The 23754-nt window shown below is 54.8% G+C and overlaps 1 protein-coding gene across 3 annotated transcripts in view; it reads left to right on the top strand.

Annotated features, from left to right (window-relative positions):
• Positions 1-23754, top strand: part of PRDM5 (PR/SET domain 5) — a 119033-nt gene that overhangs the window by 40759 nt on the left and 54520 nt on the right. For all 3 annotated transcript variants that reach the window (XM_070414164.1, XM_070414161.1, XM_070414162.1), the window contains 5 exons: positions 7147-7269; positions 18357-18531; positions 20462-20636; positions 22048-22140; positions 22346-22467. In XM_070414164.1, coding sequence (XP_070270265.1) covers positions 7147-7269; positions 18357-18531; positions 20462-20636; positions 22048-22140; positions 22346-22467 — 688 coding nt within the window. The remainder of the gene's footprint in view (positions 1-7146; positions 7270-18356; positions 18532-20461; positions 20637-22047; positions 22141-22345; positions 22468-23754) is intronic.

The following is a 23754-nucleotide window of genomic DNA, read 5'->3' as shown; positions in this document are numbered from 1 at the left end:
AGCGGTGATTGCGGGCCAGGAAGCCCAGCGCTCTCAGGAGCCTGCCTCTGAGCTGTGTGTCCGGGGACTGGACGCTTTCCTTGCCTGGTCTAGGGGCCAGAGCGGTTCCTGTCCCAGACCTGCCTTGTCGGGGTGGGGAGCGTCCCTGTCCCTGAGACGGCCTTTGGCAGCCGAGCCTTTCGGCAGATCCGTGAGCGTGAGCTGCAGTCGGAGACGCGGTGGGCATGGGCGTGCGGCCCATTCCGGAGCGGGTGCTGCTCCGGGTGAGCACTGGTGGGAGGCGTGAATCCCTGCATGATGGCGCTGCTGCTTCTGCGGTGGCCTCTGCCTCGTCTGTTGACAGACGTGTTTGCCATGTATTCAGCTGCAGATCTGAATTCATCTTGTGTGTTGGGGGTTCCCAAACCGCCCCAGATTTGGAGGTTCACTGTCAGTTCTCAGGGACTCAGCTGAGATTTATTACAGCGACGCTAGGGACGTCCGGGCCCTGGCAGAGGCTGGGGGCCGTGGAGAGATCGCCCTGCGCTCTCTCCTCCCCAGAGGGGCACACAGCACAGTTCTCTGCAGCCACCCGCACATGATGCTTCTGTCCTGTCCCAGGACACCCCTGGAAGCTCAGGACCAAGGGGTTTTCCTGGGGGCCTTCCGTGTACCCACACCCGGATCCCGGGAGGGAGGCAGTGTTCCCTATACACCATGCTGTGGACTCAGTCTAGACACAGGGGCCCGGCCTTGCCCGCTACTGCAGGGCCAGGACCTGCTGGGAACCCAGCTCTCCCGCCTGCCAGCTGGGGCGTCTCACCGCAGCGCTTCCTGGGCGGCGCCAGGCCCACGGGGCTGTGTCCGTGTCTGCACACCTCTCTGCCGGGAGCTTTTCCTCCCGCCGTCCGCTCACACTTACCTGCCCTCCCTCCGCCCTCGGACCGGCACTGTGCGTCCCTTCCCACGCGAGTGAGGGCCCAGGGACAGGCGTGCCTGCTTTATAACAATCACCCCTCGCTTTGTGCCGTGGTTTTACTGTGTTTTCTGTTTCCTCTTCAATACTGAAGACGTGGAGTGAAGGGACTCCATTCTAGAATCCCACTTCGCAGCTTTTCATGGCACAGTTTCAAGTAACCAATGAAGTGCAGCGAGTGTTCCACACAAGTGAATGGAGAGCCGAGCCCATTCTTCAAACTCTTCGCACAGAACCGTGGTTGCTAGGTGACGATGTGGAGGGACAGGGTGCGTCCCAGAGCCTGGGAGACGTGTGGGTGTCCGTGGCGCATCTTTGCACCGAGAACTCGTTTCTGTACTCAGTTCAGTACATTTTGAAAGACGTGAGTGAAGGGAATACAATTAATTTAAATGGGTCGGGCAGATTCAATGTTAAAAGCAACAGAAAAACCGTGTACTTAGGAGAGATGCCGGCAGCGTGGGATTGGGTGTGGAAAGCAGGGCCAGAGGGCAGTGGCTGTGTTTCCACTTTTTCTCCGCGCGCCCTGCACAGGGATCGTCGCTGCTCAGTGTTTCTATAACTTGTGCCCTGAAGTTTTCAGACATAAAGCCTCTTTTTTTAAAAAAAAAAAACAAATATATTTTTATTGCTTTTAGGCAGAGGGAGAGAGAGAGAAACATCAATGATGAGAGAGAATCATTGATCGGCCACCTCCTGCATGACCCCCACTGGGGATCAATCCCGCAACCTGGGCATGTGCTCTGCCTGGGAATCGAACCGCCTGGTACATGGGTAGATGCTCAACCACGTGGCCACGCCAGCCGGGCCAAAGCATCTTTTTTTAAAAAACACCATCAGAACTGTGCTCGCTGGGATCTTTGAGATTGTCATTGCTTTTTACACCATCAACTGTTTCCAGAGATTTCCTGTCCTGACTCTTCAGAGCTTGGCGGGCTCACGTGGAAGAGAAATTAAAGCCACATACGTGGCCAGAGCGGGAGCTGGCGGCTGTGGCTCACGGAGCCGCAGAGTGTTAGGATTTGGCACAAGGAGTGTCTGTTCAGCCGAGTGGCATCGGGGTTGCTCCTGCCTCCTGATGGCCCTGTCCTCGCGCCAGGGTTCAGCGAGGCCGTTTCAGGTGCACCTGGGTCCGAGGAGCGGTGTTCAGGGTCTGTCACGCGTGTTCCTTGGAAAAGCTGACGTGGCAGGAAGATGGCACGTGTCCCCCGCCGTGTGTTGAAGCCCGTTTGTCTCTAAGGTGCCTGTGAGCTCCTGTGAGCCCTGGGTTCCTCCCTCAGTTCACTTACACTCGTGATTGCAACACGCCTAAGGTGTGCAGTGGTCATGCGCCTCCTTCCATCAGAGGCTCGCACAGTGTCAGTGAGGCCACGGGCAGAGACTGTCGTCCCCACCCGAGAGGTCGGGGGACCCTGGCTGGGCTCTGGGAGAGGGCGTGGCGCCCACAGTGATCAGAGCGTGGGCCCTGACTTTCCATTCGGGTCCCCATTGTCACCACCAGGTGCCAGCCTGCGGCCCTTCCAGCCTGAGACGCGTGCACCAGAGAGGAGACCGCTGTGCCCGCAGCCCCTCAGTTACCCCATGCTGTGTGTACCGGGTTCTCGTTGCTGCTCAGCGCAGGGACAGGGGCCTGGAAAGCCTGTGGCCTCCCTTCGCTGCTTTCCCATCTGAAGGCGGGGAGGCCCTGGGTCAGGATTATTCGATAGTCAGGGTGGCGGGGGAGCAAGGGGAGAGGCTGCAGTGACGTGTGTGTGTGTGTGTGTGTGTGTGTGTGTCTGTATGTGTCTGAGTGTGTGTGTGTGTCAGGGTGTGTGTGTGAGAGTGTGTGTGTGTAGGTGTGTGTCTGTGTGTGAGTGTGTGTGAGTGTGAGTGAGTGTCTGTGTGAGTGTGTGTGTGTCTGTAAGCGTGTGTCTGTGAGTGTGTGTGTGAGTGTGTGTGTCTGTGTGTGAGTGAGTGTGTGCCTGTGTGAGTGTGTGTGTCTGTGAGTGTGTGTGTCTATGTGAGTGTGTGTGTCTGTGTGCGAATGTGTGTGTGTGAGTGTGAGTGTCTGTGTGAGTGTGTGTCTGTAAGTGTGTGTCTGTGAGAGTGTGTGTGTGAGTGAGTGTGTGAGTGTGTGTCTATGAGTGTGTGTGTGAGTGTGTGTCTATGTGAGTGTGTGTGCCTGTGTGAGTGTGTGTGTCTGTCTATGTGAGTGTGTGTGTATGTGTGTGTGTGAGTGTGTGTCTATGTGAGTGTGTGAGTGTGTGTGTATGTGTGTGTGTGTGTGTGTGTGTGTATAAGAATCAAAGCAAGACTTAGCCAGAACCCTTTGAAAAATCAGCAGGGAAAGAATCATGCCCTTTGCTTAGCAATGACAGGTCACGGCGGTTTCCCAGGCATGTGCTTGCTCGTGTGTGGGCGCCCCTCTGGCTGGTGTGTGGGCGCGCCCCTCTGGCTGGTGTGTGGGCGCGCCCCTCTGGCTGGTGTGTGGGCGCGCCCCTCTGGCTGGTGTGTGGGCGCCCCTCTGGCTGGTGTGTGGGCGCGCCCCTCTGGCTGGTGTGTGGGCGCCCCTCTGGCTGGTGTGTGGGCGCCCCTCTGGCTGGTGTGTGGGCGCGCCCCTCTGGCTGGTGTGTGGGCGCGCCCCTCTGGCTGGTGTGTGGGCGCGCCCCTCTGGCTGGTGTGTGGGCGCGCCCCTCTGGCTGGTGTGTGGGCGCGCCCCTCTGGCTGGTGTGTGGGCGCCCCTCTGGCTGGTGTGTGGGCGCGCCCCTCTGGCTGGTGTGTGGGCGCCCCTCTGGCTGGTGTGTGGGCGCGCCCCTCTGGCTGGTGTGTGGGCGCGCCCCTCTGGCTGGTGTGTGGGCGCCCCTCTGGCTGGTGTGTGGGCGCGCCCCTCTGGCTGGTGTGTGGGCGCCCCTCTGGCTGGTGTGTGGGCGCCCCTCTGGCTGGTGTGTGGGCGCCCCTCTGGCTGGTGTGTGGGCGCCCCTCTGGCTGGTGTGTGGGCGCCCCTCTGGCTGGTGTGTGGGCGCCCCTCTGGCTGGTGTGTGGGCGCGCCCCTCTGGCTGGTGTGTGGGCGCCCCTCTGGCTGGTGTGTGGGCGCGCCCCTCTGGCTGGTGTGTGGGCGCCCCTCTGGCTGGTGTGTGGGCGCCCCTCTGGCTGGTGTGTGGGCGCGCCCCTCTGGCTGGTGTGGGCGCGCCCCTCTGGCTCCCGTCAGAATCGGTTGCCTGACCCGCGGGGTGTCCCGTGCTCCCGAAGGTGCTCTGAGTCCTGGTTAAGTCAGCGTCCGGCAGAGGCTTCTGCCTCGTTACACGCAACGGCAAACGAGCGCCTGTAATTTAAGTAGGAAAATACTACATTTTACACTCGAAAGGCATCCCACTCCTCATGGACACACAGCCTTGCTGTTATCAGTGAGTCACAGCCTCCCGTTCTGTGGTTCCTCACTGAGGGCGTCCGTGCGTGTACTGGGGACTGAGTGTGTGCCCCTGCCATTCATTTTACTGTTCGTGGAATCGAGTTCTCGGTTACATTTGATCGCGTCGGGGACAAGTCCGTCCCGTTGGCTTTGCCCCGGGAGCCTGGTGGCCTGCACACAGCGGGTGAGACATCTCAGGCCTTCGGAATCACGGAAGGGAAATAACGTACCTGACAGTGCAGCCCTGCTCCTGGGACAACCAGCCACCAAAACACTAAACCTGCTTCCTGGTCCACGGTGGACCCAACTTCACAAAGACAAGACCGACATTTACGAAAACTTGTATCGATGACCTATTTCCACTTTTTCCTGTTCGCTTACCTGCCAGGGTGTCCGCTTCCTGAGCTGAGTCTGTGGTGGTGTCCTCTCTCCTTGCTGGGCAGGGAGACAGACCAGCGGTGACCGTGTTCAGTCCTGGTCATCGCGGCCGGAGAGGGACAGCCCCAGGGAGCACTTCCCCCGGACCCCGGACCAGTGACGCCTGCATCTAACAGGCAGGACAGCCCCGTTCCTGGACGGTGATGGCGTGGTTTTCTGTAAAGCAGCACAGTCACAGCGATCTGTGCGCCGTGCGGAGCACGAGGGCTCCCGTCTCCTGTGGGGTCTCATCCATCTGCCCTCCCGCTGTAGCCGACTCTCTGCGGCGCTGGCGGAGGAAGCCGGTGCCCATCAGACAGAGTCTGGGATCCGGTGGGTTGACGGCAGGACGAGAATGTGACTGCATTGCAGGCCACGCCCTCAGCAGGACAGTAGCCAACACGTTTCATTCCCGTGAAGATTCAAATAGGAGAAGACGGTGCTTGGCAAGTGAACCTTAATAGGCTGCAAAGGCTGGTCAGAGGCTGGGACGGGATCCGAGAGGAGCTTTGTCCTCTTTGTTTGTGAGACTTTATAAATGTCCCACGTGTCACCCCAGGGTTCGGTATCAGATGAAAATAGGTAAAGGGAGACTTGAGTCACAGCTGTCCGGCTGGGGGGCGTGGTTTCTCTGGGGGGAGAAAGGCTGGTCTAGATTCTCTCCCGACGTCTCTGTTAGACATTCCCAGGAGCAGAGAGCTGCGAGCCTGCAGGAGATGCAAGTCCTGTGAGCAGGTAATCGAACGGCTGGAGTGGCCTCAGGAAACGGCCTGTGGCTGTGCAGGGTCTGACCTTGGCCTGTCGGTCTGATCTCCGTCCGTCTGATCTCGGCGCCCACCACTTTCTCCGAACCCCTTCTGTTCCAGTGGGGCCTCATTGCTGTTCCCAGAACAGGGCCTTTCCACCTTCCTCATCCCTCTGTTCCCTGCCTGGCCCCTTCCCCCACCCTCCACTGGAACGTCCTTCCTCCAGAGCCGACCCGAGTCACCTGCTCTGATGAGCCCTCAGCCCTCGCTCTGCTGCTCCTGCTCTGTGGATCCTGGAGCGTGTCCCTCCCCTGGGGCTGTGGTCTGTGCTGGTTCCTCAGCTGTGGGGCTTCGTGCTTCCTCGGCCTCGTTCGTGGAGAGTGTCCGGCCATAAGCAAGAGACGCACATATTTGTCGAATGATGAATGATTGTCCAAAAGTATCATGAAGATAAGTTCGTTGGCTGGTTTTGCTTTATCTGATCCAGTAAGATCAGAAGACTCTGGAACGTGCTTTTCCCGCCCAAGTCTGCCAAGATGAACTTAGTAACGCTCTGCTTCCTGGCGCTGGATCTGAGGGCTGGTCACTTACTCCTTGTCCCTCCTCCCTGTATGCGGCTCCCATGGCAACACGCAGTGCACAGGGGACGGATTGGCGGGTGTTTTATGAAGCAGAGCAAGTGCCCAGAACCTGCAATGCCAGGTCTTGGAGAAGCTAGATTTGAACAACCCGGATTCCAGAATGTTCAGTGGAGCACCTGCTCCTTTGTCAGGTACCCCGCCCTCCAATGGGAAGCCGAGTTGGTCTGATGAGGAGGGCTCATGGCATGAAACAGAAAACCAGCCCATTGTCCTCAGCAAGCCACGAACCAGGCAGGGAAAGACAGCATGGACCCGGCTTGAGCTGGTTAACAGGGGACACGGTGGCTGGTGGATGTGGGGTCCACTGGCGAGGCCAGCAACCTCCGCACGGGGAAAGGATCCAGCAAGCAGGTGTGGAGAGCAATGAAAAGGGTTATTCCAGCTCCCCATCCGCCAACTGGGGAGCCCAGCAGTACCCCCTCTTCCGTGGAGCACAGAGGGTGGGTTGCAGTTACAGTTCTCTCTCCACAACTGCAATTGTGATGCATCTACTGAGATAAACCGACGAGCCCACCAGCGTGGCTCAGTGGTGGAGCATCGACCTATGAACCAGGAGGTCACGGTTCAATTCCCGGTCAGGTCACATGCCCGGGTTGCAGGCTCCATCCCCAGTAGGGGGCGTGCAGGAGGCAGCTGATCTGTGAGTCTCTCTCATTATTGATGTTTCTATCTCTCTCGCTCCCTCTTCCTTCCTCCCTGACATCAATAAAATGTATTAAAAAAAAAATAAACCTAGGAATCGATCATCTCGACCGGAGGAGAGAGGCCGGTGTGGGGCTCCTGAGAGCGGATGACGCTGTGAGTCACCGGGGAGCCTGCCGGGCGGAGCAGCGGTCCCGGTTGGTTCGCGTGTTTCCGGGGAAGCAGGGGTGTTAACCGGCGTCTGTTAACGCCTGCCAGCAGGCGAGGTGTCCACTTAGGATACGATGCCATGTTCCGACCCCGGTGGCTTCGGAGCAGCGGATGCTGACCTCCGGTACCTCGGCCTTTGTGTTCCAGGTCCGTGGGAGCCAGGGGGAGGTCCTGTACGTTCTGGACGCCACCAACCCACGCCACTCCAACTGGCTGCGCTTCGTGCACGAGGCCCCGTCCCAGGAGCAGAAGAACTTGGCTGCCATTCAGGTGAGCCTGTTACCTCTCGTTCGTACGGTGCTCAGCGAGGGGCTCAACTCCTTTGTAACGGGGCTCCGTGTGCTCAGCTGATTCCCCGGTGACCTGCTTCATCAACAGCCAGGAACTCGTAAAAGCAGAGCCATCGCAGCTCGCCTGCATGTGCAGGGCGGGCACGCAGTGGACACGGTGACCTGGCCCCAGACCCAGCGTTCTGAGAACCCGGAGGGCACGAGCTACATGCTCTGATATTGTCTTGGCGGCTCCTGCTGTCAAGCGCTGCTGATTCATCCCGTGGATGTTTATCGATCGGTTTTTAATTTGCTGGCGCATTTGGCTCCTCGCACGATAGTCTGTTGCTGTTTGGGCAAGGCTGTCTGGAGGAAGCGTACTCTGGAGCATCCCACAGCTTTGAACTTCTTAGGAGAGTGTGGGAGCCAGGGCTCTCCAGAGGAGCAGCCAGGAGGGTGTATATCTGTCTGTCTGTCTGTCTGTCTGCCTAACTTCCCACCTGCCTACCTAGGGACAGGGAGGCACAGAGATTTGTTATAAGGAACTAGGTTGTGGGGGAAAGAGGCTGGCAAAGCCCACACCTGCAGAGCCCGTGGCCCGCTGGAGTCCGGAGGCCACAGGCTGCTCCGAAACCGGGGGAGCCGACGTCCCGTCATCAGCTGTGGGACCGGAAGGGCAGGTGTCCCAGGTGGAAGGTCATGAGGCGGGAGAATTCTCCTTACTCGGGGGAGGAGCACCCTTTGTTCCACTCAGGCCGTTAACGGACTGGGCGAGGCCCACCCACACCGTGGAGGGCAATCTGCGTTACTCACCATTATTCACCTCCATCTGCTTCGGTGTCAGGCTCATGCAAAACACCCCAGGGAATGTGTGGACCACGTCCTGGGCACCCCGTGGCCCAGCAAGTTGACACGTAAAATAATGATCCTAGGAGGGAGCCATGGCTTTTGAATTCTGTGTTCCTGTCTTCTAGCATAGCGCTGCTTATAACGTTAGGCTCCGGTGCAAACTGTGAGTTGGACTTAGGTGATAAAGGAAATCCTATATAATAAAGAGGTAATATGCAAATTAACCCTCACGCCCTCACAAGATGGCTGCCTATGACCAGGCCAGCAAGGGGGTTAGTGAGGGACGACCAAATAACTGAACAGCAGGCTGTGTGGGGCGATCAGGCTGGTAGGGGGCATGCCATTGGGGGCGACCAGGCCAGCGGGGGGGGGGGCAGTTGGGGGCCATTAGGCTGGCAGGGGGGCAGTTAGGGGTGACCAGGCAGGCAGGCAGGTGAACGATTAGGAGCCAGTTGTCCAGGATTGTGAGAGGGATGTCTGACTGCCGGATTGGGCCTAAACCGGCAGTCAGACATCTCCTGAGTGGTCCTGGATTGGAGAGGGTGCAGGCTGGCCTAAGGGACCCCCCGCCCTGCCCCCCGTGTACGAATTTCATGCACTGGGCCTCTAGTAAAGAAATATTCTGCTGAGAAACTGACTGATCACACGTGAAAACCCAGCCCCTGGATCTTAAACTGCAGAAGAGGGAAAAAGAGTAAGGGAGCCAACATTCCCTTGAGTATTTACCGCATGTGATGTTCTAGAAGCTTCACACACATCATGTCATTTATTCATAAAATTTCTGAGAGTTTGATATTGGCTGAGGATCATGCTGATGTCAACTGGTTGTGAGTATGAAACCAACAGTGGCAAAAGGCAGGAAGCACAGAATTAGGTTGTACATTTACCAGAAGCCACAGACCTGGAGAAATTTCATTTCCTGATGTCATTGGCTGTCCACATTTTTTCAGTACAAATGAGAGTCGGATACCCAGTGTGATTACTGTCTCTTTTTGTATGGAAACATGAGAGATGGCTCTTCCTAGAGTGGAGAATGGGATCTTTTGGCAGCCGGATATATGCAAACCACTTTTAAAATTATTTATGACACACATTAATCCAGTTGATCCAGCCACCGATTTAGACGGATCTTTTTTTAATGTGGAGACATTCATTCTTTACAGGTATCTTATCTGTTTTTGTAGTTTCCTGCGGCAAACTCATCTCACGAGGTCTCAGTTCTGTCATAATTTTAATTTATAGACTCCGTCTGGGTTTCTTTGTAAATATTACTGATTTCAGTGCTGCCTACAGAGCTATGACATTTACTTGGCTACCCTGTTGTTTTGTAGGTTTTTTATTATTGGGTTTTAGATAATATTATTCTTTCCAAATTAGATTCTTTTAAAAATATATATATATATATTTTATTGATTTTTTTACAGAGAGGAAGGGAGAGGGATAGAGAGTTAGAAACATTGATGGGAGAGAAACATCGATCAGCTGCCTCCTGCACACTCCCCACTGGGGATGTGCCCGCAACCAAGGTACATGCCCTTGACCAGAATCGAACCTGGGACCCTTCAGTCTGCAGGCGACACTCTATCCACTGAGCCAAACTGGTTAGGGCTCAAATTAGATTCTTTTCTTCTTATGCTTAAGCAATGATTTTAAGCTTTCCTCTAGTTTCTTTAGTTGAGGAATTTTTTCCTCGTTCCTGTTTTTTTGTTGTTTGTTTTTTGTTGTTTTTTTTCTGTAGCATCGGTAGCTCTCTCCATTTCCCCAGTCTTACCGGGCGTCCAGTGCTGAGCTTTGAGCTTTGCATGAGAGTCCTGCAGGACATCCTTGCTCCCCTCCTGCTTTTTCCTTAGAGCGAGAGATCCCTTTAGCGAATGGGATGCTCTGTCAGTATGTGTTTGTCTCCATCTTTTATTTCCCACAGTTGCCCCCTCTATGCTCTTGTTATCCCACAGGTCTCTCTCTCTCTTAAAAAAAATTATTTTTAAATCCTCACCCGAGGATATACTCATTGGTTTTAGAAAGAGAGGAAGGGAGTGAGAGAAATATTGATGTGAGAGAAACATCCATCAGTTGCCTTGAGTCCATGCCCCGACTGGGGAATCAAACCCCCAACCTAGATATGTGCCCTGAGTGGGAATCGAACCCACAACCTTTTGATGTATGGGATGATGCTCCAACCAGATGAGCCAGTGAGACCGACTGAGACCGGGCCCTGGCAGGTCTCTCTTTGTGAGTAACTATGGTTTTCAAGACCGACACAGTGCCCAGGTCTGTTCAGTGCGCCCGGTAGTGCTTTTCTTCCTCTATATCAGTGGTGTTTCTTTTCTTGGAGGAAACAGGGGTCTACAGAAGCCGACTCTCCCACCGTCAGTGCTCCAAGAGGTGACTGTGCAACCTAACAGGGTTGAGGTGGGCGGGGCCAGAATGGACCGCAAACCAGCCAGAGGCTCCGGGAAGCTTCAAGCTTGAACCCAGTTAGAATCTGCATCTGTTCAGAGGCCCCGGCAGCATCTTTGGTGCGGAAGTGATGACAGGGCCTTAATTCCTCATAACCCCGTTTTACTCTTTGCTCAGAGGGAGGAGCGTGCACTGTGACCACATCTCTTGCTGTGGAGCAAAATGTGGGTCTGTGTTCGCTCCCCCAGGGTAGCGTTTTTCTTACCTGAACAGTAGCTCGAGCAGCAGATTGCTCAGGGTTCAAATTCGCATCCACCCTGGGGGCAGAGACCGGAACAGTTGGGTCCCAAATGTTCCCTTGGCTGCCAGCGGCCAGCCTCCCCATTGGTGGGGGCAGCCTCCTGGGGTCGCATTCCAGAAGCTCGGACTTGGTGAGAGGAGATCATCCTGTGTCCTGCATAATGTTATGAGTCCCCAGCATTCCAAATTGCATCTGAAATGCGGGGCACTCAGGAAATTTTTTATTTGAGCTGTACGTCCCAGGAGTGGCGTAAATGAGAACCATTTGCGGCTCTGTGGCTTTCTTGGTGGAAAACGTCAATACTTGGTCCAAATCTTTTTTTGGACAAGGGATTAAGAATGCGAGGTCTGTTTTCACGGAGGATTGGAACTCTTTTGTGGAGACTCGGTTATATTTCTAGTTTTGTAACTTACTAGATTTTTGGAAAAATTGCTTTGGACATCATGATTTAAAATATCTGAATCATTGAAGAAGGATCTCCTAGGCAAGCAGTTCTCTCCACAGGCACACATTTCAGAATCATTAGGTGAACTGTTTGTTCAGACTTCTGCAAACTATGTCCCAAGTAAACCAGGAAATTCTGAATACGAAAGATATGGCTTAAAATGAACCGAAAGAATCCCCAAGCTCTATGAGAAATGGATGATTCTTAACTGTTAGTTTTGTAGTGCTGAGGGGGAAAAATGTACATATCATAGTTGAAAAATTATTTGACCTCAGTGTTTTTGCAAGCTTTCAAAACTGTTGTGATAGGAAACTATTTGATTAAGTACAGAATTAGTACACTTCAAGCTGCAACTTGGAATTCCTTGGACTTTTCAGAGAAAGGGTTACATCTCACGTTCTTTGGGATGTGGTTTCCTTCATCCTCCCGGCACTTGTGTAAAATGTTATCAACGTAAGTGAAAAGTGCTTGGTGTCTAAGGAAGAGCAGCCTATGGAGACCAACCGGGACCTGCCCTCCTTCCGAGGGGTCAGGCTGCAGAGATGGCCTCAGGGAGTCCAGAGCTGAGCTTGTGGTATCGACATGGCTGCGCCCCAGTTCTGAAGTCAGTTTGGGTCCCCGTTACCAGGAGACCGGCTTGGTGATTTAGCAGTTGCCCCCCGAGCCCCGCCCGTGTGAGAACAGACCAGGCAGTGTTCCCGGAACCTTCGACATGGCAGAGCTGGGAGAGTCTGTGAGTCTCCACACAGAGCAGCAGTTTGGTTGCTGTGAGCACGGATTGGACCGTCCCCTTTGCCATCAGCGCCAGGTCCTGGCGTGTCACTGGTGCTGACACAGAGTCCAGGGCGCAGTGGTACCAACACATGGCCAAGCAACCAACCAACAAAAAAACATCAGAACAGCCCAAATTACAGGGGCTGTAATTGTTGGGGTTTTTTTTCTGTTTGTTTCTTACCAGGTTCATACAAGTAAATTTCCACAATGTTTTCCAGGCTGTCTTTTATTTTTTTAATATATTTTATTGATTTTTTTTTACAGAGAGGAAGGGAGAGGGATAGAGAGCTACAAACATCGATGAGAGAGAAACATCAATCAGCTGCCTCCTGCACACCACCTACTGGGGATGTGCCCGCAACCAAGGTACATGCCCTTGACCGGAATCGAACCTGGGACCCTTCAGTCCGCAGGCTGACGCTCCATCCACTAAGCCAAACTGGTCAGGGCAGTTTTTGCTTTTCTTACCAGAATTTGTCAGCTGGCCAAATGAGGGGCCTTGCAATTATTTTATGACCTAAAACGATTTTTTTGGGGGGTGGGATTCTGAGTGAGTCTTCGTTTGCAGATTGAAGAATAGCAGTTAGCTTACAAAGTGGTTGCAGGGACTGATGTTCTTGAGCTCCTGTGAGAAGGACCACGGGAAAATATATTTATGTGGGGCGGGGGGGAGGCAGAGGTTCTGAAGCACAGTAACCTCCGTCTTGTGTAAAAAACTGCTGTTTGAAATTGTAACCCTGCTCTTCTGGCTTCTGTGAACACTTGCTTGCTTAAATAATAAGGAAAATAAGACCACTCCCATTCCAGAGAGGCCGTAAACTCTGCCCCAGACAGAGCCGTCAGTGCTGGCACCAGGCCAAGCCTTGAGATACGGTCTCACCGCCCTGTCCCAGCACACAGGCCTTCCTCCTCAGAAGGCCCGGAAGTCTCGTTCCAAATTTGGAAGACAAAGAGCTGAAAACAGTATAAATAGGGAAGACTTCCACCATGTCGGGGCCCAGAATTTGACAGAGACATTCTGCAATGTGGCTTATTGATTAAGGCGCCTTCTGATTCACAGTATAACAGTTCACAGCAAACATCTGTGGCTGGTGTCTTATGTGAACACTTAGGAAGAGCTACCATTAAACGGAGTGACATCTGTGAACGCTTGAGGGGAAACGTCACCTCGGACCTGTCCTTGACCCGCCCCTCCGTTCGCACCCCACATAGTCTGTCAGGAAGTGGGGGGCTTCCTCCGCAGTCAGGAATCCGGTTACATCTCAGCGCCCCCTCTGTTCCCCCCAGCAGCCCTTCCAGGTGGCCGCTCTCCGACCCGGATTACGGCACTGGGCGCCCAGCTGTAAGCGCTGAAGGGGAATCTTACCGAGCGTGTTTCCTAACGGGCGCTGTTCTTCTGTAGACGCGGGCATTCCAGTTCCGCGCACGCGACTCCTGTTTGTGTCCTGTTTGAGCCGCGGTCACGGGATGGCTTCTGCTGTGGCACCGATGGGCATGCCTGTTCCCTGCCTTCAGGAAGTCACCTTTTGGGACGCAAGCAAAGCCATTGGTCACATGAATTACGTGACAGAAGCACAGAAATAAATAGCTCCAGCTGAAGTTGAGGCAGAGCGAGCTCCTCTGGAGCACCCGCGTGGATTTAGGGGGCTGGAGGGGTGTCGCGGAGGGGGGTGGGCCGAGCAGCGGCAGCGGCACTTTTGTGACCACGCGGAGACCGGCGTGCGCCCGGGGCTGTGGAGGGGAGGTGAGCCGGGTGGACGGCACAGGAGGCAGGTTCACGTGAAGGCCACTGGGACGCCAGGACCAAGCGGGTTCAGGTTACAGAGTCCCCTTGCTAAGCCCGGGGAGGCCTGTCTGGGGACAGGACTGTGTGCTGAGCGCCCTGGGCTGGGGTGGCAGAGGGGCGTGGGCCCGCCAGCACTAGGCAGAGGCCGTGAGGGGCGGAGTGGCTCTGCAGAGCACGGGGCTGGAGGGAGCATGGCCCGGGGCTCCCTGAGTTAGCCCACGTCCTGGAACCCCCTCAGTTGCAGGCGAAACGGGTGCCTGACCCTTTAAGGATAGACCAGATAAGCAGGTGGTGCTGAGGACCAGGCCAGGGAGGAGGTGAGCCCGCAGAGGGCAGGGCAGCACCTGCAGGGGCAGGGCCTCACAGAGTGGGCGGCCGGCAGGGAGCTGGCTCAGGGTTTGGGGGAGCTGGCTCAGGGTTTGGCGGAGCGCAGTGTGGCCAGATGACATTTGGTGAAAAGCCGCAGTGTCAGAGCAACTTGGTTTGTGTGACAGTTTTGAAAAGAAAGTATTGTAACCACTGGATTTCCGGAGTTATCGCACACTAAGCGCTCCCCGTCATGCAGGCTTACTGTGTGCCGGGCACCTTGCTGGGCCTTCCTCCTCGTGACCCGCCTAGAACAGCTCTGTTATGTCCCCACCTCCTAGATGAGGAACTGGGGGCTGAGAGAGGAAGCGGCTTGTGGGCTCCCGTGGCTGATTCATCGCCGGAAGAGACTGGGCCCTGGCAGCCCCGCCAAGTACTGCGGCCCACGGACCACTGCCTGGCAGCCCCACTGGCCACTGCCTGGCAACCCCACCAGGGTCCAGACTATTGTTCTCTTTTTCCCCAAGTACTACATGCAGTTCCAGAAAGACTGTATCATAGGGGCTGCCAGAGGAACATGCAGAATTCCCCAAAGCCCCTTTGCTTAGAAGCGAGCTGTGTTAACACCGTCGTCGATAGCTTGTTCTTTTGGAGGCCCACGCGTGTGCACGTGTGCAGACACACACATACACAATACATGCCTAGATATACATATATAGCATACAGTTTTTTCCCATAAACATTACATTTAATAAATCTTCTAAAACCAATGATTAGACATTTTATCTTTCTAACTTACATCGTTGGACATTTAAGCTGTTTTAACTTTAAAATATATGTACATTTATTGGTGTCAGAGAGGAAGGGAGAGGGAGAGAGAGACAGAAACGTCCATGATGAGAGAGAATCATTGATCCGTTGCCTCCTGCACGTCCCCCAATGGGGATCGATCCTGAAACCCGGGCAGGTGCCCTGAGCGGGAATTGAACCGAGACCTCCTGGTTCACAGGTCGACTCAGCCACTGAGCCAAACCATCCTGGCAAGCTCTTGTCACTCTTTGGTGTAACGAGCAGCACAGAGTACAAGTAAGTAGCTGAAAATGACGTGCACATAAAACCAAGTGAAAGAAGCCCGAAAACCACACGAAATTCGGAGCGATGGGCAGGGATGCAGGAGATGATGACGGCTGTCAAGTCACCCTCTGGGGGTCTCCCCGTCCCCCATACGACGGCCACCAGAGGCCGAGAGCGGTTGCTTTGGGACAGGCCGTGACATCGAACAGCCTCTTTCAGCGAAAGCGTTTTCAGCGGAATCACCCAGAGCCGGTGGCAGGAACCCAGCGGTGCCGGGAGGCAGCCAGCCCGTGGGGTGTCATGCAGGGAGCGGCTGTTACGGAGGGACTGTGTGTAGGGCAGCGCTAGCCAACCCAGCGACCGGCCGTGGTGGCTGTGATAAAGTGAATTTGGGGATCTGAACATGAACACGGGAGCATCTGGTAGTAAGTGGCTGGGCGGGCGGATGCCGGCAGGGAGGGGGTGCTAAGTCTGAGGCTGGGCCAACGGGCCTGACGCCTTCTTGCCCAAGGGCTGGCGGTGGCTGGGAAGAGGCAGCGGTGCGGAGATCACCCCGAGTCCTGAGGCCAGGCCTCTGGCAGGTTCCCGCCGGGACGCCCTGACAGGAGGAGAAGGTCATGAATGGCTGTTGAAGGATGAAACCCATTCACTGTAGGCCAGGAGGCAATTGAGGGGGACACTTCTCAAAGCCGTTGTGGTAGCCAGGGGATAGGAAGAGGCCCTGGTCAGGCAGCGGTAGAAGCTGACACACGAACTCATTTTTTTGGTTGATTTTTCTTTGTTAAATGGCATCTAAATATATATAAAATAAATATCAAAAGTATAAGTCTTTGTTTTACTATGGTTGCAAATATAAAAAAATTTCTATATGTGACACAGCACCAGAGTTAAGTTAGGGTTTTTCAAAATGCTGACATGCCGAGCTCAAAAGGTTCACCGTCACTGGCTTAGACAGTCCCCTAGAGTGAATGGGTTGGAGCCACAGCCGGAAGGGCACTGCTGCTCCTACACGCTCCTGGCTCTCGGGGGAATCCTGCCGGTGGTCCCGGAGCCGCAGCGCTGCCATTCCTCTCATTAGACTGAAGTGACTGCTGCGTTCAGACCCGCTCTTGTGTCAGAGCCCTGGAGAGGCATGCGTGTCTTGTGACTGTAGGCAGTTTCAGTCCGTGTATCACGTTTTAAAATTAAAAATCGCTCTTTTCCTGGCGCTGCGAAGGCCGGCACCACATTAATGACTAATATGTACGCTGGACGTTTAACTAATTGGCTTTCTTGGGTGTCGACGAGATAAGCACGGAGATTTATGACTGTTCTGAAGGCTTCGCCGGGTGCGTCCTCGGTTGCTTTGGGCAACGCTTAGCAGGTGGCTTAAGACTGCCGGAAAGTTCTGCTTCTGCGTGAATTTAAGAAGAGACTGCTGTGCTGCGTGTTTGTGTTGGTGTTTGTTGGTGTGTGTTGCACGCAGAGTAATGGCTGTTTGGAAGCTAGTTCTGTGTTCTCACTTAGACCTCACTCTTTTAGGTTCTCGGAGGCACGGGATTCAAAACCCTCCAGGAATCTCTAAGTCAGCGGTTCTCAACCTGTGGGTCGCGACCCCTTTGGGGGTCGAATGACCCTTTCACAGGGGTTGCCTAAGACCATCGGAAAACACATCTATAATTGCATATTGTTTTTGTGATTAGTCACTATGCTTTATGTTCAATGTGTAACAATTGGGGGTCACCACAACATGAGGAGCTGTATTAAAGGGTCGCGGCGTTAGGAAAGTTGAGAACCACTGGTCTAAGTGTTACGGGCATCTCCTTTCAGGAGCTGTAGCCCATGGTCAGGTGAGCTCCCGGCTTTGAACTTGGAACCCAGCCTCCCGTGTGCAGTATCTGATGGACATGACCATCCTTTCTCCCTTCCAAGGCATTTTCTAATGTATTTTGTTTTTAAAATTACGAAGTAATCTGTCTGTGGAGGGAAAAATCTAAAAGAGAACTGTAAACAGTTTGATGCATATTTTCCCAGTCTTTCCGTGTATTCATACTAGTACATACATGCATGCGTGTGAACACACACTCCTCTTCCTCCCGCCCCCACCAACTGCCCCCCCCCCCCCCCCCCGTTTCACCACGAGCGCTGTGACCCCCAGAGGAGAAGGAGGCTCCCTCTGTGCTGGGTTTAGTGGGATTTCACTCCTGTTGGAGGTTCTGTCTTTGTCCCCTCTCCCGCCCCCCCCCCCCCCCCCCCCGCCGCCCCCTCTCCACCCCCAAGTTTCAGTAAGTCCAGGCTGGCTTTGCCTCTCTCCACCCTCAGCAGCCACGCCAGGAGCCTTCGTAGGACAAGTCCCCAGGTCTGTGAAGCCAGCCGTCCGGTGCTCCTCCCGGGACCGCAGCTGCCCAGTGGCTCCCTGCAGCCGGCCCAGGCAGCAGGCCTTGTGCTCAGTGATGGCCAGCGTGCAGGTCCCTGGGGCTTCCGGGGCCTCCCTCCTGTCTGTTAGGGGCTGAGATTTCCCTTGCGGTGGTTAGCCATCCTTTCAGCCCCATTGGTTTCTGTCTTCTGGAATTTTCTGAGAAGCTTTGGTGCGTGGGTGGGACTTGTTTTCCCCTCCCTCTGGCCCTGAGGTGGGGTTTGGGTGCCACGGGGACCCAGACGATGCCCTGAGCGCCCAGGTACCACGTCTTTTTGCTGTTTCCGGTCCAGCGCTTTGGGAATGGTTTCAGGGCTTGGTGTGTGCTGAGACTTGAAAGTTCGTTTTCCTTCCGGTTTTGCGTGAAACGTTATTCAACATGACTTCATTGATGTGTCCTCGCTCCCTGTCTGGGTGCAGAAAGGACACTCACTTAGCAAGGTCCTTCCTGATGCGTTTACGGGCCTCAGGGCGGCCGGCACAGGCCAATGAACGATGCGCCAGTCACTTTCAGAAGATTAAACAGTTGCCCTCATTTTATTTGATGTCTATAAGTGTCTCTGTCTATAACATATCTGTTTGTATTTTATGTAAAGGTGACTGAATATTGTCAGTTTCCCTTTTCAGTATCCAGACTAACTGGACATAAAAGCAGTAATAGTGCCTTTTCAGGGTGCACGGCCCCCCAGCCTCTACAATGACTTCTTAATTCCTGCCGGAACTTCCCCGGTTTCCACTGAGCTGTGTTGGTCATGCAACAGGAAGGAGAAAACATTTTCTACCTGGCGGTTGAAGACATAGAGTCAGACACAGAGCTGCTGATCGGCTACCTGGACAGTGACATGGAGGCCGACGAGGAGGAGCCGCAGACCCCGCCGATGGCCCCGGAGGGGGGAGGCCACCTCGCTCAAGGGGAGTCCACACCTGGCAGGACAGGTACGACCTCGCCTCGGCGACCCAGCGGACGGAAGTGGAGGAGAAACAGAACTGGGGTGAATGGTGGTTGCAAACTGGAGCTAGCTTTGCCAGCACTGCGCTTGGGGGTGCCCAGCTGTGCGCCCAGCTTTCTGCCAGCGGGGGGAGCATGCTGGGCGTGGTGACAGGTGTGCCCTGCATCATGGCCAAGGTCACAGGAAGCCCCGCTCTCCTGGGTGCACGGGGGGAGCAGGAGGGAGGACTTCAGCTCTAGCCCTGCACCTGCCTTGTGACCTGGCAGGTCCCCGAGTCTCTGAGACTTTATCTTCCTTGTCCCGGGACATGTTGTAATTGTGTCCATTACTTAAATACGTCTCCTACTTCTGTGATACCGCCCCTATTGTTCTTTAGTTAACAAAATAGCAATTTCCATTATTTTTGTGAAGAGAATCAAAATTAATAGATTTTAAAACATACGAATTAAGTACTTATATTGTTGCTATTTTTATTTAGAATAAAACTCCAAACCAAAACAACCAACCAATCAATAAATAACAGAAGCTGCCCTGGCCGACGTGGCTCAGTGTTTGGTGCACTGGCCCACACATCAAAGGGTGGAGGGTTCGATTCCCGGTCATGGGCACTTACCTGGGTAGCAGGTTTGATCCTAGGCCAGTCAGGGCATGTGTGGGAGGCAACCAGTTGTTGTGTTTCTCTCACATCCAAGTCTCTCTCTCTCTCTCTCTCTCTCTCTCTCTCTCTCCCTCTTCCTCCCTCCCTCCCTCCATCCTTTTCACTCTCTCTAAAAATCAATGGAAAAAAATATCTTTGGGTGAGATTAAAAAATAATAATCCTATATAATAAAAGTCTAATATGCAAATCAATCGAAAGGTGAAACAACCAGTGGAACGACTGGTTGCTATGCTGCACACTGACCACCAGGGGGCAGATGCTCAATGCAGGAGCTGCCCCCAGTCCACAGGCCCCAGGCCGGCCAAGGTGGGTGCCAGCAGAGGCCCCTCGATCACCCCACCGGTTGCCCCACAGATCAGCCCTGATCGCTGGCCAGGCCGAGGGATCCTACCTGTGCACGAATTTTGTGCACCGGGCCTCTAGTACAAGATAAAGAGAAACAAAGGAAACTGCTCAGATGTCTAACAAGGAAGAGCTTTGTTAAACAAATTATGGAACCTTCACGTAAAACAACTCATTTTTTTTTTTTTTTTACTTTTCCATGTTAAATGGAAAAAAAGAGCAACATATAACATTGCATATGAAGTGTGATCATCCACGTAGCTCTTTCTAGGCTGAGTGCAACATATGAAAGCACAGAACAGTCAGAAATGGATGGAGTGCTTGTCTCTTCCTGCCTGGGTGGTTGGTGAATTTTATTTGCTTCAGATTTTCTGCATTTTCTACATATACGCTCAGTTGATAGTCAGACACGATATGTAAGTTGAATGCAGGCTCGGGCAGAGCTGTGGTGGCGGGCAGGATGGCCAGCAGCAGCGGGGTCTCCCTGGCCTGCTATCAGGGCCTGTCACGTAGGCGTGACATTCCCCTTGCGGATGCAGCATAGTCCTCGGCTGGACAGTCTCTTCATGTATCTAAACATGAGCTTGAGGTGACCCGTTTTGGGGGAACCTGCCCCCCTTTGTAACGTACCACTAGCTCCCTGCCGTGAACAGTTAACATTGCAGGGAAAGAGAAACATGACTTTGTAATAACTTGGTACAACACAAGTGAAATTATTTTTTAAAAAAACAATATTTTTCTCTCTAGTCACACTTCCTATTATTTTTCACGGGCCACACTGTTCCTGTTCATAGAGACGAGACGAATGCTCAGTTCTGATCCCAGGCAGCACCGCTGATGTGGTTTTAAAACGCGGGGCGACCTGAGAGCTCTTCCCGTTCGCGTCCGGTAACCCGCGCCCTTGTGACCGCGCAGGCTGCCGCGGCTGCGGCGAGGACCACTCCTGTCCCCAGTGCGAGTCCAGCTTCCCCAGCGAGGAGGTCCTGGCCGAGCACCTGCACGCGCTGCACCGGACGCCCGACGGGGAGAAGGAATTCAAATGCAAACCCTGCGGAAAGAAGTTCCCCGTGCGCCAGGCCCTGCAGAGACAGTGCGTACGCAGAGCGCAGCCCTGACCCAGGGACCCTGACTCCCCGCGGTTCTAACTGCATGTGTGTGAGTGTGCGTGCGTGCGTGTGTGTGTGTGTGTGTGTGTGTCGCCAGGCCCTGCAGAGACAGTGCGTACGCAGAGCGCAGCCCTGACCCAGGGACCCTGGCTCCCCGCGGTTCTAACTGCGTGTGTGTGTGTGTGTGTGCGTGCATGTGTGTGAGTGTGCGTGCATGTGTGTGAGTGTTTGTGCGTGCATGTGTGTGTGTGCGTGTGTGTGCGTGCGTGTGCGTGCATGTGTGTGAGTGTGCGTGCGTGTGTGTGAGTGTGCGTGTGTGTGTGTGTGTGTGTGTGTGTGGCAGACACGGGGGGGGGGGAGGTCAGAGCTCCCAGGGTCACTGTCATTCACTCATCTCGCTGTAGTGTGTTGGCGTTTGAAACATCCCGGTTGTGAGTTTAACTAGTGACCATGGCTTATGCAAACCAGCATTTGTCCATTCGCCAACTGGCCGCTCACGCCCCAGCTCATTGGTTTACTAATCTGAACTTAGACACGCAAATCACGGCGGGCGCGTGGAGGCGGCAGGCCACGCCTCAGTGGTCTGCGTGGATGTTCCTGCTGAAACCAGGGCGAGGCGAGTGTGGGACTCGCAGAGCTCAGAGCACAAGGAAGGCAGGGACGGTGCGGACGCTGCTGCTTCCCCAGCCACTTTGAGGAGTCACTTCCGTGAATGTGTGAGGCCAGGACGCCGAGATGGCGTACATGGTCCCGCCCATCGCTCCGCACCCTCTGTCCCCTGATGGATAGGTCAGCAGCACGTAACACTGTTCTTTCACTTTAGTGTTTCACAGGATCAGGAATTACTATTAGTAAAAGTGAGAGAGTAGATGCATGCATTTGGGAACGTTTATTTTGAACAGAGCGTCATGTGCACGTGAGCAAGAACGCCCCAGCATAGGGTTAGGGTTTTATTCGTTCATTCATTGGCGTGAAATTCTGAAATCGGCCACGTTTCTCAGTCGCTGCCCGGTGTTATACACATCCGCTTTGGCTTGTGAAACGTGAGAGGAAGATGTCTGCCCAACACTTAAAACTTAAATATGTTAAATTTTTATAACAACAAGAGATGAAGCATTTGGAAATTCTATTACAGGCTCTTACACACACACACACACACACACACACACACACACACACGGGCTGTGCACCTTAAACAGAGGTTAAGACTGCGTTCCGGTCAGCTTTTATTGAGTTTGGTCTTATATATCCTACACCTGAGCTGGCTCTTACAGGTAAGTTAGGGTCTCCTCCCAGTCTTAAAGGGCCACGGACGAGTGGGAAGAGAGCGTGCTCCCTGACTGTTCAGAGCAGAGGCGATTTCATGCATCTCTGTTCCTTGTCTTTCCTCCTCAGTGCTCTCCAGTGCCCGGCCAAAGGCAGCCCGAAGGACTCCCCCCGAAGCTTCCAGTGCTCCGCCTGCAATGCGCCCTTCAGCTCGGCGCCCAGGTGTGTGTGGGTGAGCAGAGGGCTGTGAGGCACGGGGTCCCCGCGGGTCACTGTGGAGTGCACGCGTCAGGCCTCTCCGTGGCTCTGTGTTCCGGGCTATAGACCTGAAACGCTGTCCTTTCTGCCCAGTAATGCACGCGGTGACCCCGGCCCGGGCTGGGGCACTCGCTCAAAGCTGCCTCCGGCCCCTCTCCCTGCCCCGCAGCTGCGAGCAGCACCAGGAGACGTGCAGGGGCAAAGCCAGGTTCGTGTGCAAGGCCGGCAGCTGTGGGAAGCGGCTGAAGAGCAGGGATGCCCTGAGGAGACACCAGGAAAACGTCCACGCGGGTGAGGGGTCCTGGAGGGGATTGTCCCCTCCCGGCCGAGCCGTCCGTCTGTCCACAGCTGTCTGTCTGTCTGTCTGTCTGCAGCCCCTCTGTCTGTCGCTGTGGAGCGGACAGCTGGCCTTCCCTCCACGTGTGTGCGGACAGGCGTTCCCTTCCCCCGACACTTTCTTTTCCAAGTCGATTTCGGCAGAATCTGTCGTTTTCCTGCCTGAGTCCATCTGCCTTCTTATCCTGAAAGGAAAATTCCGCTTTTTAACGCTTCTCTTCTCTATCGGGGAGAATGACCGGCTGCCTTGTGCCAGGGGGGTTGATTGTTTGGATGCGGACAGCATATGCCATTGGATTCTTGCGATGGCTGGGTAAACAGCGACGCAGGCGTGAGAGGCGACCGTCACGGGGTTGCATCCGCCCGACACACTGTGACTGTTTTGGTTCAGGGACCGAATGCACTGCACTGAGCCAAGCAGACCCCGCACCCTCAGAGCTCGCTTTCCTCCCCGGGAGGCGTGTCCTTAGAGGAGGGGGCGGTCCCCGGAGCCCCTACTGCACCCACACTTCCTCCAGGGCATCCTGCTGCCTCGGCTTCTGGGAAGTGGGTGGCATGTCTTTCTGATACGAGGAAACTTGATTTGTTGTCCCCGACCCTCGCATTCAGGAGAGGAGGGTGATCGGGGTCAGCCTCAATGTCCCTGTTTGTGCCTTGTCTCTAATGCAGACATGGTGGGTCCTGGCTGCTGGTGTGAGCGAGTGAGCTGGCACTTCCACCTGGTCTGGGCTGCCCTTCAGGTGTGAGCTGTGTGTGAGCCCCCTCGGGTGTGAGCTGCGTGTGAGCCCCCTTGGGTGTGAGCTGCATTGTGTGTGAGCCGCCTCGGGTGTGAGCTGTGTGTGAGCCCCCTCGGGTGTGAGCTGCATTGTGTGTGAGCCGCCTCGGGTGTGAGCTGTGTGTGAGCCCCCTCGGGTGTGAGCTGCGTGTGAGCCCCCTCGGGTGTGAGCTGCGTGTGAGTCCCCTCGAGTGTGAGCTGCATTGTGTGTGAGTCCCCTCGAGTGTGAGCTGCGTGTGAGCCCCCTCGGGTGTGAGCTGTGTGTGAGCCCCCTCGGGTGTGAGCTGCATTGTGTGTGAGCCCCCTCAGGTGTGAGCTGTGTGTGAGCCCCCTCGGGTGTGAGCTGCGTGTGAGCCCCCTCGGGTGTGAGCTGTGTGTGAGCCCCCTCAGGTGTGAGCTGTGTGTGAGCCCCCTCGGGTGTGAGCTGCATTGTGTGTGAGCCCCCTTGGGTGTGAGCTGCATTGTGT

The sequence above is a fragment of the Myotis yumanensis genome, unplaced genomic scaffold, assembly GCF_028538775.1.
Source record: "Myotis yumanensis isolate MYYU_CA2020_CCGP unplaced genomic scaffold, mMyoYum1.0.hap1 SCAF_5, whole genome shotgun sequence".
Lineage (NCBI taxonomy): Eukaryota > Metazoa > Chordata > Mammalia > Chiroptera > Vespertilionidae > Myotis > Myotis yumanensis.
The sequence above is the reverse complement of the archived record's forward strand: the minus strand, read 5'-3'. Positions and strand labels throughout refer to the sequence as shown.